General features: G+C 36.5%; 3 protein-coding genes across 3 annotated transcripts; 2 read left to right on the top strand and 1 right to left on the bottom strand.

The window, feature by feature from the left end:
• Positions 1-140: 140 nt before the first annotated feature.
• LOC18597835 (large ribosomal subunit protein uL29) lies at positions 141-4,047 on the bottom strand. Its single transcript, XM_007027070.3, has 4 exons — positions 3,906-4,047; positions 3,666-3,801; positions 3,420-3,576; positions 141-472 (listed from the first exon to the last, which is right to left on the bottom strand). The coding sequence occupies exons 1-4, from the start codon at positions 3,907-3,909 to the stop codon at positions 398-400; spliced, it is 372 nt and encodes a 123-aa protein (XP_007027132.3). The 5' UTR covers positions 3,910-4,047; the 3' UTR covers positions 141-397.
• A 1,141-nt stretch (positions 4,048-5,188) lies between these two features.
• On the top strand, positions 5,189-8,838 carry UXS1 (UDP-glucuronic acid decarboxylase 1). Its single transcript, XM_088806251.1, has 7 exons — positions 5,189-6,040; positions 6,208-6,354; positions 6,446-6,525; positions 7,362-7,445; positions 7,546-7,620; positions 7,912-8,004; positions 8,101-8,838. The coding sequence occupies exons 1-7, from the start codon at positions 5,380-5,382 to the stop codon at positions 8,305-8,307; spliced, it is 1,347 nt and encodes a 448-aa protein (XP_088662377.1). The 5' UTR covers positions 5,189-5,379; the 3' UTR covers positions 8,308-8,838.
• Positions 8,839-11,920: 3,082 nt separating this feature from the next.
• Positions 11,921-13,536, top strand: LOC18597833 (protein SODIUM POTASSIUM ROOT DEFECTIVE 2-like). Its single transcript, XM_018121700.2, has 3 exons — positions 11,921-12,697; positions 12,903-12,978; positions 13,198-13,536. Exons 1-3 carry the CDS (start codon positions 12,065-12,067, stop codon positions 13,377-13,379), a joined length of 891 nt encoding a protein of 296 aa, XP_017977189.2. The 5' UTR covers positions 11,921-12,064; the 3' UTR covers positions 13,380-13,536.
• The last annotated feature ends 2,289 nt before the right edge of the window (positions 13,537-15,825 follow it).

Here is a 15,825-nt window from a genome sequence, read left to right as displayed (position 1 = left end):
TTTTCTTTATTTCCAAAGCAATCACTTTTACCAACAGCATGTGCTGCTCATATCGAGCTGTAACTGTATGGAATACAGGACGAGAGGGAGGAGGAAGGGAGAATGTGGGAAAAGGAAACTGTTCAAAATGAGATATGAAATAACAGGCACAGGTGTATCTAAGCTTGTTGATTCTACTACTTTAAACAAGGTTTTTGACAAGGACTTGCATGAGTTAAAAACACATTCTGAAATGATAAATCATATTATAAATGCTCAAGCAAGATGTTCTTATGGAAAAACTGATAAAGGGACAAAAATGATGCTCATATAGGCTGCATCTAAACCGCGATTCAGAACTTTTTAGACTTCTAAACAAGTAACTCACACAAAAAAAGAAAGAGAACACTTGGCTCCATTACACTTTGATAGCATATTTCCTTAATGGGAAATACATCTCCCTCTTCTTTTCTCGCTCTGTCTTCAAAGATGCCTGCATTAAAAGCCAGAATAACAAATTAGTGCATTAAAACATTGTTGGGAGAAATGCAGGATTACCTGCGAAAATAGCTTTACAAAAGGAAAAGAGTGACTGTAAGCTTCGGGAAAAGTATCAAAAGTACCATCAATTCAAGTCTTTTCAGTAGACTATTGCCCTACCAAACACCAAGAAAAAAGAAAGAAAGAAACAACCAACCATAATCCTTGAATTTAACTATAACATACATCCACACTATGCCAAAGCTACAAAGCATAACCAAGGTTTGGTCATCATCCAAATTTAAGGCTCTTTATATGCTTGAGGACCATGAAACAAATAATTGTGCACTAAAAAAATATTAAGCTAATTCATAAATTATCATAAACAGAAAAGAATGCTTAGCTTAGTTTTGTTCAAACTTTAAGTCCCTATAATTCATAAAAATCTTCACCTCATTAACCACCAAACCTGCAACTCTTTTTTGGCTCATCAAAGTTGCAACTTCCAAACCTCAGGCTATCATCAATAAGAAGGAGGCTGCTTTTTGTTCGGTCCCTCCCCACTCTCTTGCTCTTTGTATTCATATATCATCAATCGAGTAAAAACACATTCATCACAAACACATCTATTCTATCACTCAACTTTTAGTTATGTCTTCTAGGAAAAAAACAAAATCGAATTAAGATTTTGTCCCCAGTACATAATTCTGACACTTAAAATCCTAGGGTTAGAACTTAGCAATGAGATGGGTTTCCATAATTCTAAGTGCCAAAATTATGTACTAACGTTGGAACTCACCAATGAGAAGGGGTAACCATAATTCTAAGTGCAAGAATTATGTAATTATGAATTAGATTAGTAATTTTTTTTCTAATATACAATTATTTGTTTCATGATCCTCAAGCAAAACAAAAGAGCCTTATATTCTTTAGTTAAATGAGTTCCAACGTCAATACCTAGTTCTGGCAATAGTTAAACATTAAAATTCCGATTCTTACCTGGTTGATTGATATATCTTTCATGTAATGCACTTCATAGCGCAGTGGATTAGCGTGTTTGACTTCAGATTAAAAGGTCAGGATTCTACTCTCACTGTGGTCGTTTGTAAAACAAAGTCTAATTTAGGTTTTTAGGGTTTGAAATTGGAGGCTGATTAGTGATCAAAATGGCTACTTGTTAGCCCAATGAGAAATGGCTGAGCCCTACAAAAGTTACGGCCTGATCTCATACTCAAATTTGTACAATCTGCCAGACCCTATAGGAGCCACACCGTCTATGCAAAACCCTAGAGTCAATCTGAATTGACCACTAATAAGTGGTCCAAATTTTACTAAATATCTAATATTTCATTACTTTGATTGATTTGCCTAGCAATAGCTCATCAATGGCACAGCTCTAGACCAGGAATTGCTGATTATTGTTGGTGGTCAATTTTGGATATCGTACAATGATAAACAAAATTGACCAAACTATCATGCTCTTTTCCTTCTTGTTTTCCTCCAATTAAAACATTGTTGAAAAAAATGCAGGATTACTTGCAAATATAGCTTTGCCAAAAGAAAAAAGAGATTGTAAACTTTGGGAAAGAGTATCAAAAGTACCATCAATTCAGGTCTTTTCAGTAGACTATTGCCCTACCAAACACCAAGAAAAAAAGAAAGAAAGAAAGAAAGAAAGAAAGAACCAACTATAATCCTTGAATATAACCATATGATACATCCACACTATGCCAAACCCACAGAGAGCAACCAAGGTTTAGTCATCATCCAAATTTAAGGCTCTTTATATGCATGAGGACCATGGAACAGATAATTGTGTACTAAAAAAATATCAAGATAATTCATAAATTATCATAAATATAAAAGAATGCTTAGCTTAGGTTTGTTCAAACTTAAAAGTCCCTGTAACTCATCAAAATCTACACCTGATTAATTACCAAAGGGGTAACTCTTTTTTGGCTCATCAAAGTGGCAACTTCTAAACCTTAGGCTATCATCAATGAGAAGGAGGCTGCTTTTGGTTTGGTCCCTTCCCCTTCTCTTCCTTTTTGTATTTATATATCATCAATCAAGTAAAAACACATTCGCCACAAACACATCTATTCTATCACTCAACTTTCAATAGTAGAAACAAAACCGGATGAAGATTTTGTCCCTGATTCTGTCAATACATAATTCTGGCACTTAAGATCCTGGGTTTAGGACTTATCAACGACTAGGGGTTGCCAAAATTATGTATTAATGTTGGAACTCATCAATGAGACGGGGTAACCATAATTCTAAGTGCTAGAATTATGTAATTATGTTGTTTGTTAGAATCATGAACAATATCTTCAGCTGATCTTGTACTTTTACAGCTAAGCTAAGCTAAGCATTCTTTTCCATCTCTAACAATTTATGAATTATTTTAGTATTTTTCTTCTAATATACAATTATTTGTTTCATGATCCTCTGGCTAAAAAGAGAGCCTTATATTCTTTGATACATGAGTTCCACCCCAATACCAAATTCTGGCACTAGTTCAACATTAAAATTCCGATCCTTAACTGGTTGATTGATATATCTTTCATGTAATGCACTTCATTATGCAACCGATCCATCCCAGGAGAACCTTGGCTCCTGCTATAACAAGATTTATTATGAATACAAAACAAGTATCCCCCATTCCATCCCATAGAGAAACTAAGATTACGAGACACTTAAAAGATATGCCTCCATTCCATAAAATCCACCCACAGTTCCATGACAGGCCTCAACCATTCCAAGCCCTACATTGCACTACATTATTATCTATGCCATCACAAACCAAGCCAACCACCATCAGAAAAGCTAGCTTTAAAGTACCAATCTTATCATCACGACACAGTACCTCTTTGTATATATATACATAATATTCAACCACCTAAACTACCAATATTTCAATAAGTGAAATTTTAAAAAATATAAAAATTTTAATAAACCTGGTGTTTAGTAAGGCGTCGGCGAATGGCACGTGTCTTCTTGGGACGGAGATCCAAAGGAAGGAACTTCTTCTTCTTATAAGCTTCTCGAAGCGCCGATTTTTGCTTCTGTGATATCACCGTCAAAACCTGCGCGATAGATAACCTCACAACTTTTCTGCACCAAAAAAAGTTATACATTTCAGAATCAATATATGTAAGGGGAATTAAAGAGAAAATGAGAGGGTAAATATGGGTAATTTTTACATTTTCGAGAGCTTGTTAGGGGCACCGCCGGTGACCTTAGCAACGCGGAGGAGAGCGAGCTCTGCTTTCAAGTCCGTCAATTGGCTCAACAGCTCCGTCTTGGACTTGTTCCTCAGCTCGTGAACCTTTATCCTCGCTTTCCAACCACAAAAAAAAAAAAAAAATCACATCAAATTAGGCATAAAAAAGAAATCAACTTTGAAATTAAAAAGGAACTGAATATGCGTTTGTTCATCTTACCCATTGTGAGCTTTGCTGCCGCGGCTGTGCTCCTCCCTGTCAAAACCCTAGAAATTGGAAGCTTTCGCTTTGTTGACTGAGAAGCCAAATTAAGGCTTTGGATAGCTCGGGCTTTTCTTAATTAGGGCTTAATTTCTTGGCCCAATAAGGCACTTAAAGTTTAGGCTGGGCCTGAATGGTGGGAGGAAGGGACTCCATGCCCACATCTATTTGGGAATAATTTTACAAATTATTGCTCTTAATTTCCACACCATTTCCCCCCCTGATTTAAGATTTTAGAGCAAAAAAAAAAGGGGGGGGGGGGGGGGGGGGGGGGGGGGGTTGAATGAATTGAAACATCATTAGATTTTGTTTTTAAAATTTAATGTAAGTAGGTTAAAGTCTTTTGTCTATGTTGTGGTTTGCAACCATCAACCATTTCCACACTTTTATTTCCCATTGCCTTGTCAATGATTTCTTCAGTTCGATGGAAGCATGTGCGGTTCTTAATGTTGGGTCCTTTGATCTCTACATGCAATGCTTTTATAACAATGTTTGCACAACGTGCTGACATGACAGCACTATGTAAGTTCTAATCAAAGCAAAATATTTCAACAATTAATTTTTTTAGATTAAATTTAAAAAAAAAAAGAAAAAGAAAAATAAGATTCACGATATGACATACATCTACTTATATAATTCAATAATTAATTATTACAAAATTTACATAAAAAAAGTAAATTCCACCTTCACTTCTCGCAATTCAAACATCTTACAAATATTTTTCTTTCAATTAACATCTCGAGATTAAATTGTTAATTTTGTTTAACAAAATTATCAAATACCTTCTACTCAAAATTTATTTATTTAGAATTTTATGATTTTATTAAATAAATTAATAATTTAATTTTTTTATGAGAATGAAAATTATTCACGGAGAACATTGATTAATAATATCTCGTACTTGTATTTGAAAATTGCTATTTCAAGTCAAATTGCATGGAGCTTGTAAGCATTCTTTATGCATGATTAATCTGCTAAAATAGGAATACATTTATTAATTTTTTTAATTAAGAAAAGGGCATTCGAATCTATATCTTAAATAAACGGACAATGAACTTAATATTCTGATGCCACTAACATGATCATCAAATAGGGAAAAAATCACAGCCGTAGAAACATAGTACTGTCTGCGGGAGCATGGCGCCTAATTTTGTTCGTTTATCCACCGGAATACTCAATCTTGTGCTCTTGTAACTACTTTTCAAGAGAATGACCCCCTCCCGTCTCTCCTCTCTCGTCTCTCCATTTCTCTGTCTCTAGCCCTCTTCAATTTTTGGGTAAAAAGCAATGAATTGAAACGTGTTCCAGGCTTCCAGCTTCAACTTCAGCTTCACTCCTCCAACCCCATAAAAACCAAAGCCAAACCCAAGAGAAAAATAGCTGAAGAAAGAAGAAGGATTTCTTCATTCATTGAATTCCCAGAAAACCAGAGATGAAACAGTTACACAAGCAATCAAGCGTGAACCATAGGCGAGATGAGGAGATCCCATCAAACCAAACACCTCCTTACTCACCGAAATCCTTAAAACAACCCAGATCTCTCCCTAGATCCATTAACTATCTCTTCAAAGAACAACGACTTCTTTTTATCCTCGTCGGCATTTTAATTGGCTCCACTTTTTTCATCCTCCAGCCCACTCTCTCCCGTTTAGGCCCAACCGAGGTCCGTTCCTCAATCCCCAGATCTTTTTCCACCGACACCAACACCACCACCACGACTGCCACCATTTCCCACACCCAGGACGCCTCCGGTTCCTATTCCGCCGATTCCAACAAGCCCTTTCATGGCAAGGTAGGGCGTGTCCCTGTTGGGATCGGACGGCGGAGAATGAGGATCGTGGTCACGGGCGGGGCTGGGTTCGTTGGGAGTCATCTTGTCGATAAGCTAATTGGAAGAGGCGATGAAGTGATTGTTATTGATAATTTCTTCACTGGGAGGAAAGAGAATGTGGTTCATCTTTTTGGTAATCCGAGGTTCGAACTCATTCGACACGACGTCGTTGAGCCTATTCTCTTAGAAGTGGATCAGATCTATCACTTAGCTTGCCCTGCTTCTCCGGTTCATTATAAATATAATCCCGTTAAAACCATCATATCCTTTATTTTTCATGTCCATTTCGCATTTGCATTGGGCATTTGAAGTTTGTTTTTGCATTTTTATATATGTTTTTATTATTGTTTTGGATAGAATATGGTGCGTTTTTGTGTTTGATTGAATAATGTTTAATTATTTGAGATCCTTGACTTGGTGAGTTTTACAAGACAAATGTGATGGGTACTCTTAATATGTTGGGGCTTGCAAAGAGAGTGGGGGCGAGGTTTTTGCTGACAAGCACGAGTGAGGTTTATGGTGATCCGCTTCAGCATCCTCAGAAAGAGACCTACTGGGGAAATGTCAATCCAATTGGTAAGCAGCTAGTATCAGTGCATCAATTTTTTGTTTTGGTGGCTTGTTTCTCTGTTATATGTTTGTCTAATTTGGTGAATGTGGTCATTAGGCGAGAGGAGTTGCTATGATGAAGGAAAAAGGACGGCTGAAACCTTAACTATGGATTATCATCGAGGTGCAGGTGTTGAGGTATGGTTTTTGATATTTATTTGTACCTGAATTACATTGGCATGCTTGATTTATGTACAAGATGATAGGATATCCAGCAGCGGCTGTAGAAATTATCATGTTGTAATATTTCCGGCACGTGCTTTTAATAATCCCATGGCATTGACAGTCCAGTCAGTCATCCTTTTACTGGCATTTCAGAATCTTAGTAAGACGATTTTAGCATATCTTTCTACACTAGCATGATGTAGTATTATTACTTGCAGCACTGTGGCCTTTGATGCTTAATGAGGGTAAAATAACTTGTGATAGGTTAATTAGTGCTTCCTTAAGTGGCCAAACAACTGACTCTTGATCATAGGTAATGTAATATGGATGGATAATCATGGAATTTGTAGTAAATAAAATTTCATTGTCCACAAGCAAACTGGTCAACTTGAGGAAAGGTTGGGGTCGAAATGTACAATTTCCTTTTAGTAATGAGCTTAATGTATTTGTGAAGTCTAATTTACAAATCTTTTTCTTAAGAATGTGCTAAAAGAGTATGTGTTAATGCCTTCAGAAATGTATATTAAACTCACAACAGTAGTGAAGCAAGGTTGGCCAGATCCTGTTTTGGTCAGTCAGTTGCAACTTTGAACTGATAATCTAAAAACTAAAAGATAGACTTTCATTATTTGACCATGACTTGAATCTGCATCTTACTACAACTTAATGCCTTCTGGTTCCCCTGTATTACACAAGTTTTCACGTGAGTATCATGAATAATGTATTTGAATGGATGATTATAAAGGTCAGATGTCATATGAAAGATATGCTACATGCGATGATCAAATGATGATGCTTGCTGTTTGCAGGTTCGAATTGCTCGCATTTTCAATACTTATGGGCCTCGTATGTGCTTGGATGATGGACGTGTTGTTAGCAATTTTGTTGCTCAGGTTGACTCATCCTTCTAATATTTTTTGGCATTCATGTACAGAAATCAGTTGAGATTTGGATTATGTAACATTTTCTAATAACTGTAGCTTTGTTTTTCAGGCCATCCGTAAGCAACCAATGACTGTTTATGGTGATGGGAAACAAACACGAAGCTTCCAATATGTTTCAGATTTGGTATGGCTGGTTATTATCTTATTTAGGTTTCCTATGCTGCCATTTTTTCAGTCGCATCTTCAAATACAAAGTGACTTGAGCATTTATATTGGTATTTGAATTGTGAAAACCAGAGAGAAGGGGGAAGTGGAAAGAAGTTTGATAATTTCTCATTTGAATTGGAGTGAGGAGTAAAAACTAGTTATATGATTTCTTTAATTCGAACGCTTAAAAGTGAGATGATTTTGGAAGTAACAAACATGTGAATACATACAATTGGAGATTATTTCATCTGTAGCTCATCAATGACAGGTGGATGGACTTGTTGCTTTAATGGAAGGTGAGCATGTAGGGCCTTTCAATCTGGGCAACCCAGGAGAGTTCACTATGCTTGAATTGGCGGAGGTTTGTCTTCCTCAATGCATTTGGCTTTCCATTAAGTTTATGTGAATCTTAGCATTCATAGAGCCCTTCCAAATTCATTTTCCTCCTTACCTTCAGGTTGTCAAAGAAACGATTGATCCAAGTGCAACGATAGAATATAAACCAAATACTGCAGATGATCCACATATGAGGAAACCTGACATCAGCAAAGCCAAGGAGTTGCTCAACTGGGAGCCAAAAATCTCCCTAAGAGAGGGGTTGCCTCTTATGGTCAGTGATTTCCGGAATCGCATTTTGAACGAAGATGAAGGAAAGGGAGCTTAGATGAACAAGGAAACAAAATATAGCGAAACAAAGTATGTATAGTGTGAAGAGTATCTGTATGTTGTCAAGGCATTTTCTTATTATCATCCTTACTCTGCATTACCAGGAAATTTAGCAGTTCAACCCCCTTTATCGGAGGATCTGTTGTTCCTTCTATAATAATCAGTTCTAATTGTTCACATCTGCACTGTGCATTTGTTTGCACAGAGTCAAGTTTTGGCTGCTTTTTAAAGTTCCCTTGCCCTCAATGTACACATCAGGGTGGATACTAGTATCATCTTTTGGGAGCTATCATTAAGGTGAATAGGAGCAATTCGCTTAGATCGTGTAGGTGGTTGCCTTTTTAGTCCTGGCCCTTGGGGGCTTTACTGGTTCAGGAGAAGTTGAATGTTTATCTTGGTGGGCATGACTTGATTGTTTAAAGGCGTTTATGCCTTTCAAAGGCTTCACGTGGGCTTTGATTGGATTTAGCGCATTTGTAAGTTATTCTTTCTTCTAAGCTCTGGCAATAAAATTTGCTTTATTTTTCCATATTTTCCCTTTTTTTTTTTTGGTCATTTTGGGGGAAGATTAAAAAAAAAAAAAAAAAGGAGGAAAGAAGGAAAGTAAGGGTTTGGGTGTGGATGGGCTGGTTGCATATGGACCACTGATCGTTCCAAAACATTTTTGTTTGGGCTTTGGTTGGGTCAGTCTAGTCCAAAGTTGAATGGAAATGAGATTCCCATCAAACCTTTCTTCAATGTTCCATTTGGCACACAATCCCAAGTAGATGTCACCATTCAGCAATACATCTCCTCTCTTCTCGTGGTCGTAATAAAAAATTTCTCATCGCATTATCCAGCCCAGATTGCAGGGTACAGATCAGTTCCTTTCGGCTTTTTCTTTGTGAAGGGTAAGTTGGAAAATTGGGATAAAAAAGACGTAGTCTTAACCAGGGACACTTGGGTCGGGGACCATAAGAAGAATAAAGGAAAAAGTTAATGTCGGTGTGCCCAACCCATCTTTCCTCGGTTCTCAGTTCCTTTCCTTCCTATGGTTTTCTTTTTCTAATCAAATTATTGGTTGATAATATGATTTTCTTTTTTCTCTTCCACAAGGTAAGGTAGCTCTGCTACCAGGTACAATAATTTGCTAAAGTGCATATGTCGAACCCAAAGAAAAGGACAGGCCTTTATGTACTACCAGGCACCTACATTTGCCTGCGTTACACCATCAAATCTTTTCTTATATAAATTGCAACTCCCTTCTTGGAAGGTATTATCAAGTTAAATTTGAACTAGTTCAGGCAAGCCATCACCACTAATATATTGCAGTAAATAGGATTCTGTTGGCTTACAACTCTCATAATTCCCCCCACTTCCTATACTGTGAAAATGTCTTAACTGATTTGAAATTTTGAAGTTGATAAAACATTGGGTGTTAGGTGCAAATGAAGTAATTGATTTTGAAAGGTTTCAATGCAAAGGAAAATGTTATATGATAAGCACTTAGATTGAAAATGCCTAGAAGAAAGAGATATTTGTGAGGTTGACTATATGTATAAATCTGTGGGCATAATCAGAAGTTTATGACCCTGAAAAGAAAAAGAAAGGTGAAAGGAGAGCAGGTTAATGGAAAGGAAAAGATAGCCATAGCTGATAAATAAGCAAAGGGACCCCTCTATTATTTCCACTAAGAAAAGCCTCAGCAAGGAAAGAGAAATGAGTTCTTGAATTGGTCCAAAGCCGAAGGGGTTGGGAATTTAGGATATAAAAGGAGAGGAGAAAGAAAAAGAAGTACGGCCATATCGAAGCATCTGATTCCACCAGGTTTTGTGAAGGAGGATTTGAGTTAAGAAAGTGGCTTTGTGTCTCATCCATCGACAATTCCAAAGGGTTTTATATATCTGGCAGCATATGTTCTATAGGAATCTGAATAAAATCATTAATGATAATAATTGTGTACTGCAGGAACAACTGGGCCTGCCTGTTTGTGTTGCTGCTATGCCTTTGAGAGTGTGCATGTGTAATTAGACTGGGAGTGGGGCATTTTCCCTTTGCTTTTTCTTCTTCTATTTGATCTTTTTCTGCTTGGTTTTAAATAACAATTCAAAGTTTCAAGCATTCTAAGCCATGGTTCATGGACCACAGAGTTTTAATTCTTCACCAACTACCTCATGAATTATGATTTTAAAGCCTATATGGAACTCAAATAATTGAGAAATAAGTTGATTTTCAATGCTGGTGGTTTTCAAATGAATTGCTGTTGACTTCCTTTCATTAAACTTCATGAAGGAGACTGACTGGTTCTTTTCCATATTGCAGCTGGGGCAAGTAAAGCTAAGCTTGTTGTGGCACCTTGGGTTTTAGAATTTTGACAGAAGGGTAGGGTTTCCTGACTAATAATCAAACCTCATTGATGTTTTCCACCAACCCCAAGTAGAGGCCATTTCCCATTTTTCTAATCAATGGAGAAAACATCTGTGGTTTTAATTAACGTCATGTAGACAGCAAACATGGGCAAGAAAAATTATGTAATAAACCATGATCTTGCTCTTTAACTGTCCTGCCTGCCTTGTCAATAAATGTAGCATACTATATAGCAAGCTGGTTGCTGATAAAATTTTTACCGTTGCTCTGTCTCATATGAGCCCTTACGCAGTTAACATGCTTTCCTTTCGAAAATTGAATTCACAGACAGTAGCCTGATAAGTAGGCCATCCCCCACCTGACCAACGGATCAGAAGGCATTTTGCAGTCAAAATTGTTCATGTTTGTATCAAAAACGATGAAATTTTTTTTGGGTTAAAGAATAGTTTTATAATCAGGCCAATGTGTCATATGAACCTGGTCGCGTGAACTCTATGTTGTCTCCAAGAATGGGAGCTGATAAATTATTATATGTTCAGAGTGGAAGTACTAATTAACTATGATTCATCAGAATCATATGTGCTAGTGTTGAGCATCATGTTCTTGGTTTAATCCCCTGATTAAAAAACAAAGATGGAGCCATACTTGGAAAAGAATATTAATTTTTGGAACATAAAATTAGGGCAAACACATCCATGGTACAAAGTGCTGAGAGGTACCGTAAGAAGGTCCTATACAGAGAAAGACTGGAAAGAACTTCCACAAAGGCTTTTAGCCCCGTTGTTAAGAGATTTACATGCAGTATTTTGAATTACTCATTAAAAGAACAAGCTAGCTATGTATCTACTTTGGGTCATTTTCATCCAACTGACATTTAACAACTCAAAAAAGGGTTGGTTGCATCTTATTACAGATCAGATTCTGCTATTCTATTTTGCCCTTTCTAGTGAAAGCGTGTGAATTAGCTAAGGTATTGTACCACTTGTGCTAAGAATTGTAGTCAGATAGACACCTTTCAATCTAATTATTATGAATCTAATCTAAAAATTTTGTGATGTGGCAACATATTAATCGGAAAGTAAGGCTAATTTTTGTATTTCAATATGTAGAGTTTTGATTACAGAAACCTCTAGATATACAACACAGTCGTGTTGGGTACTCCATGATATATTCTGTTTTCTTTTCTTTTTGAGATAATTTTTATCTTCTTTTGCATGTAACCTTTTAACTCTCTTCTCTCTCTTTCTTTATACATCAAGTCAAGAACCCAAGCATAAAAGCAGAACAACCAACCTTCTTTTGGATGTTCTTCTCTTTCTCTCTCTTCTTATGCAGATTCTCTAAACCACTAGTTATCCTTGAGTGCTATCAATATCAAAACTCAAAAGAAAGAAAGAAAGAAAAAGAAGATGAAACGAATGGATATCTTCTGTGCATCCCAAGCTTCAACAGCCATATGTTTGAGCATGGATCAAGCCTCATCCTCTTGCTCCTCAGAATCCGCCATTCAGCTTGGTGGCCGAGCCATCGACCGCCACAACCCCATCATTCGAGACGCCAAGAGATTCACCAGAACTCTGCCTTCCAACCCTTGTACATCTCAGCCCCCGCCGATCAATCCTTTGCCTTACCATCAGCTTAGGAAGAACGAGAAAAGGTCTTCATCAAGCAAACCAAATGATCATACAAAGAAGAATTCTGCAGCTTCAGCTAAGTCCAAAGATCATAAGAAGAAGAGCTCGACTAAGAGCAGTTCATTGAAGCCAACTGATCATATCGTTAGCAGGAAAAGCACTTCTGACATAAAAGATGCAGATTCTGGTAGGAAGAGCTTTGCCAAGGAGGTCGATTTTGTCACCCCTCCTGGCTCCTCTAGGTACCTCTTGGGTGACTCTGCGTTTTTCGATGGAATATCGGATTATGATCCAGTTTGGGCATTGGTTCCTCCCGAAACAAAGAAGATTCAAGCTATAAAGCAAGATCAATCCATTGTTTCGAAACCCTCTTCTTCCTCTCGCTCAGAGAAGCCTTCTGCAGACCAGGTTTGTTCCTGCTCTCTTTCATTCATCACCATCAATTTTAGTTGAACTTTCAATTTTGCATAGCCTGCTGGGAACATTGCTGAATATGAGGCATCTTCAAGTTTTATATTCTTCAGAATTTGCAATCTGAGAACTATTACAGGCCCGGGTGGTGGTAAACTTCAGCACTCTCGTAAATTCTAAATCCCAATCAATTTGCTTTCAGGTTGTGGTTTTAAGGGTGTCACTGCACTGCAAAGGCTGTGAAGGAAAAGTGAGGAAACATCTATCTAGAATGGAAGGTATCACTGTCACTTCTCATCCACTTTAGCCTATGGTTTAACAAAAACTTCAGGACTGTCACTATTTTTTTCCACTGCCTTTATTGTACTTTTACCTAGTACCTATTTATAGATAAATGGCTGTAAGCTCAATTCCTATCTTTTACACTTCCATGAATTGGAGTTCACACCAAAATTTACAAAGAACTTAGCATAGATCTTTTGTAATGATTTGACCAGGAGTGACATCCTTCAGCATCGACTTCGCAGCAAAGAAGGTGACAATTGTTGGAGATGTAACACCATTAGGGGTCCTGGCAAGTGTGTCAAAGGTGAAGAGTGCACAATTTTGGACATCTTCCATGTCTGCTTCATCTGCATCAACAGCTCTTGCCTCAGGCAATTTAGCAACCAAGAAATAATACTAAAAGCAATGTTTAAAAGAAGAAATCTAAAGAAATTAGACTACTTTTGCTTGTGAACCTGATAAATTTAGTGTGTACATGGAACTTGGTATTGGTAGCCGAATCAGAATCTCTGTTGCTTGGACAAAAGTTGAAAAAAAAAAGTAGTGGGTAAGTTATTTGGTTCTGTTTTGCCAACTATGTTCTAAGGGATTCTCTCGTTTCTCTTTGGGAAAAAAGAGTGCCATCTTTTAGGCATTCACAAGAATCACAACAAACTAAAAGTCTGCTTAGGCCATGGCCCATTCACTCAATTTGTTCCCCCATGGTGGGTTTTGCCACGAATCTGCTACCCCTTAGTGCTTCCCTGTAACATATTCCCCTTTTTGATTTTAGCATAACTAATCAAATTAACTATTCACCTCAATTTTCTTTAGGAATTCGTAAAATAATGTTGATTTACTGGCTCAAGGCCATTTCCTTGTTTCATCTTTCAATATCTTCAGCAGTTTATCCAGGGTAAAAAATACAACAGATCCTGATTGAGAACTTCACAAGGAAGCAAACAAAGAGTAAACTACTAGTACTGTTACCTTTCTGACATCAGACCCAATTTTACTTTCTGTAAACCTGTTAATGGAGCTTGGGGAAAAATACAAATCCAGGTGGTGAATAAGGAGTAGAAAAAGCCTATACACTTGATAAAGCCAATGGGGCATTCTTCATAGCAACCACTGGTTCCCTCAAAACCCATCTGCTCATCTTTTTACACGTTGCTTTTTGGAAAGACTAATCAGCCTTCTCTGGGTCCTCAACTCCCCATCTAAAACAAGTTTCTTCTTGTTAATCAGTAGTAACGTGGCATGAATTAAATACTATGATAAGAATACTTGATCATGCTTCTTGTTCTTTTGGTTTTCTTTCGAAATTTGCAAGTGTAGAACACATGCAGTTCATTGATGTTGACTTGTAGAAGAGAAATGCACATGCATAAGATAATGGGTTAGCAGGTCGTACTTAGAAACAGAACATGCAGCAGCAGGGGGCAATAACTATAGGCCTATGGGCCTTGTGGTTTGGGGTTAAAAATGGTTGACATATTTTTCTTTTATTACTAGGTTTTTTTTTTTATCTTTTTCTTTTGACCCAAACTGGAATTTCATTTATTTTTATCTACCAACGAACCAATATCTTGAAGTTATTACATAAATATATATAATATATAATACTCAAAAAAGTTTTCAAATTATTTAAAATTTTTTTAATAAATTTAAATTTTTTATTACATTCAATTAAGATTTTATATTTTTTTTTTGAGTTAAATAAACTCTTATTACTAATAGTTGACTAATTATCATTAGTTAAAATACTAATTATAATTTTTATACTCATATAACACTGAAATGACATTTATATAGAGAATGAAAAATATCACATGGTAATATTATCATGTCAAATTAATATATCACATCATTATCAATTATAATATATTAATATGTCACGTTATTATTAATTATAACACCTCAGTATACCACATCAACATCACGAAATATAAAATAATAAGTGATAATTTGATTAAATAAATCATTAGTAATAAAAATTTATTCAACTCAAAATAAAAATATAAAAATTTAATTAAATATAATAAAAAAATAAATATTTAAAAAATTATTATTTACTTTTTACACTTTAGATGGGCTCATCGAGCCCAATTGGCACTATCACACTCAGAAGTTAACGGATGGTCAGCTAGAAATTAGATACACAGGCCAGGGCCTAGACATGGCTAGGGAAGAGGAGATAGAAGTCTGACGTGAAGGAAACGGAGGAATTTGACAACGATAAAGACTCGATCCTTGGCTTCCTTTGCTAGGCTTTTACATAATTGTTTCATTTTTTTTTTCATTTTGGGTTTAATGGAAGGAAACAAACTATTTGATTTGACTTTTTGTCCATTTAATTGCTATCGTGGCATATTTTGGTGCATTGATATAGTTTTTGATTAAATCCCCACCATTAATAGAAGGGGAAGCCGGTTCCCTTATATTTCAATGGGTGTTGAACTTGTGAGATGAGAGAGAATTAAATAAATAGAATTTTAGACAATCAATTTAATACAAATGCTGCTACATGAAATAATCTAGTTATAGTAGACAAGGAGTGTGGAAAGGTACAAACTTATCCTAATAATAGTCCTCTATTCTTCCTAGTACAACTATTTTCCTTGTATATATATACAAACACGTATTTTCCTTCAAATTTTGCATTGCAATCTTCGCCGACCAACCTATTCTCTCTTTCAAGTATTCTTATTCTTCTAGGTATGAGGAGAACCCATGTCTTTTTCCCATGTTCTAATGATGAAGAAGGGGATTGTGAGGAGTTCCTCACACCATGGCCGCCGTCGTCATCTTCACCTCCCTCAGGGCAGCAAAATCTTCATCAGCTTCCACCCTGTTTACCT

Source organism: Theobroma cacao, chromosome 5, assembly GCF_053813885.1.
Source record: "Theobroma cacao isolate CCN51 chromosome 5, ASM5381388v1, whole genome shotgun sequence".
In the NCBI taxonomy this organism is placed as follows: domain Eukaryota; kingdom Viridiplantae; phylum Streptophyta; class Magnoliopsida; order Malvales; family Malvaceae; genus Theobroma; species Theobroma cacao.
Note: the sequence above shows the minus strand (reverse complement) of the source record. Positions and strands in the feature narration are given on the sequence as shown.

Coding starts and splice junctions, on each gene's coding strand:
- LOC18597835 (XM_007027070.3), bottom strand. Junction 3,577..3,665: donor CCTAACAAGCTCTCGAAAAT/GTAAAAATTACC, acceptor TTTTTGGTGCAG/AAAAGTTGTGAGGTTATCTA. Junction 473..3,419: donor GACGCCTTACTAAACACCAG/GTTTATTAAAAT, acceptor CTTTTAATGCAG/GCATCTTTGAAGACAGAGCG.
- UXS1 (XM_088806251.1), top strand. CDS start 5,380: ATGAAACAGTTACACAAGCAATCAAGCGTGAACCATAGGCGAGATGAG. Junction 6,355..6,445: donor GGGAAATGTCAATCCAATTG/GTAAGCAGCTAG, acceptor TGTGGTCATTAG/GCGAGAGGAGTTGCTATGAT. Junction 8,005..8,100: donor CTATGCTTGAATTGGCGGAG/GTTTGTCTTCCT, acceptor CCTTACCTTCAG/GTTGTCAAAGAAACGATTGA.
- LOC18597833 (XM_018121700.2), top strand. CDS start 12,065: ATGAAACGAATGGATATCTTCTGTGCATCCCAAGCTTCAACAGCCATA. Junction 12,698..12,902: donor AGAAGCCTTCTGCAGACCAG/GTTTGTTCCTGC, acceptor ATTTGCTTTCAG/GTTGTGGTTTTAAGGGTGTC. Junction 12,979..13,197: donor ACATCTATCTAGAATGGAAG/GTATCACTGTCA, acceptor TGATTTGACCAG/GAGTGACATCCTTCAGCATC.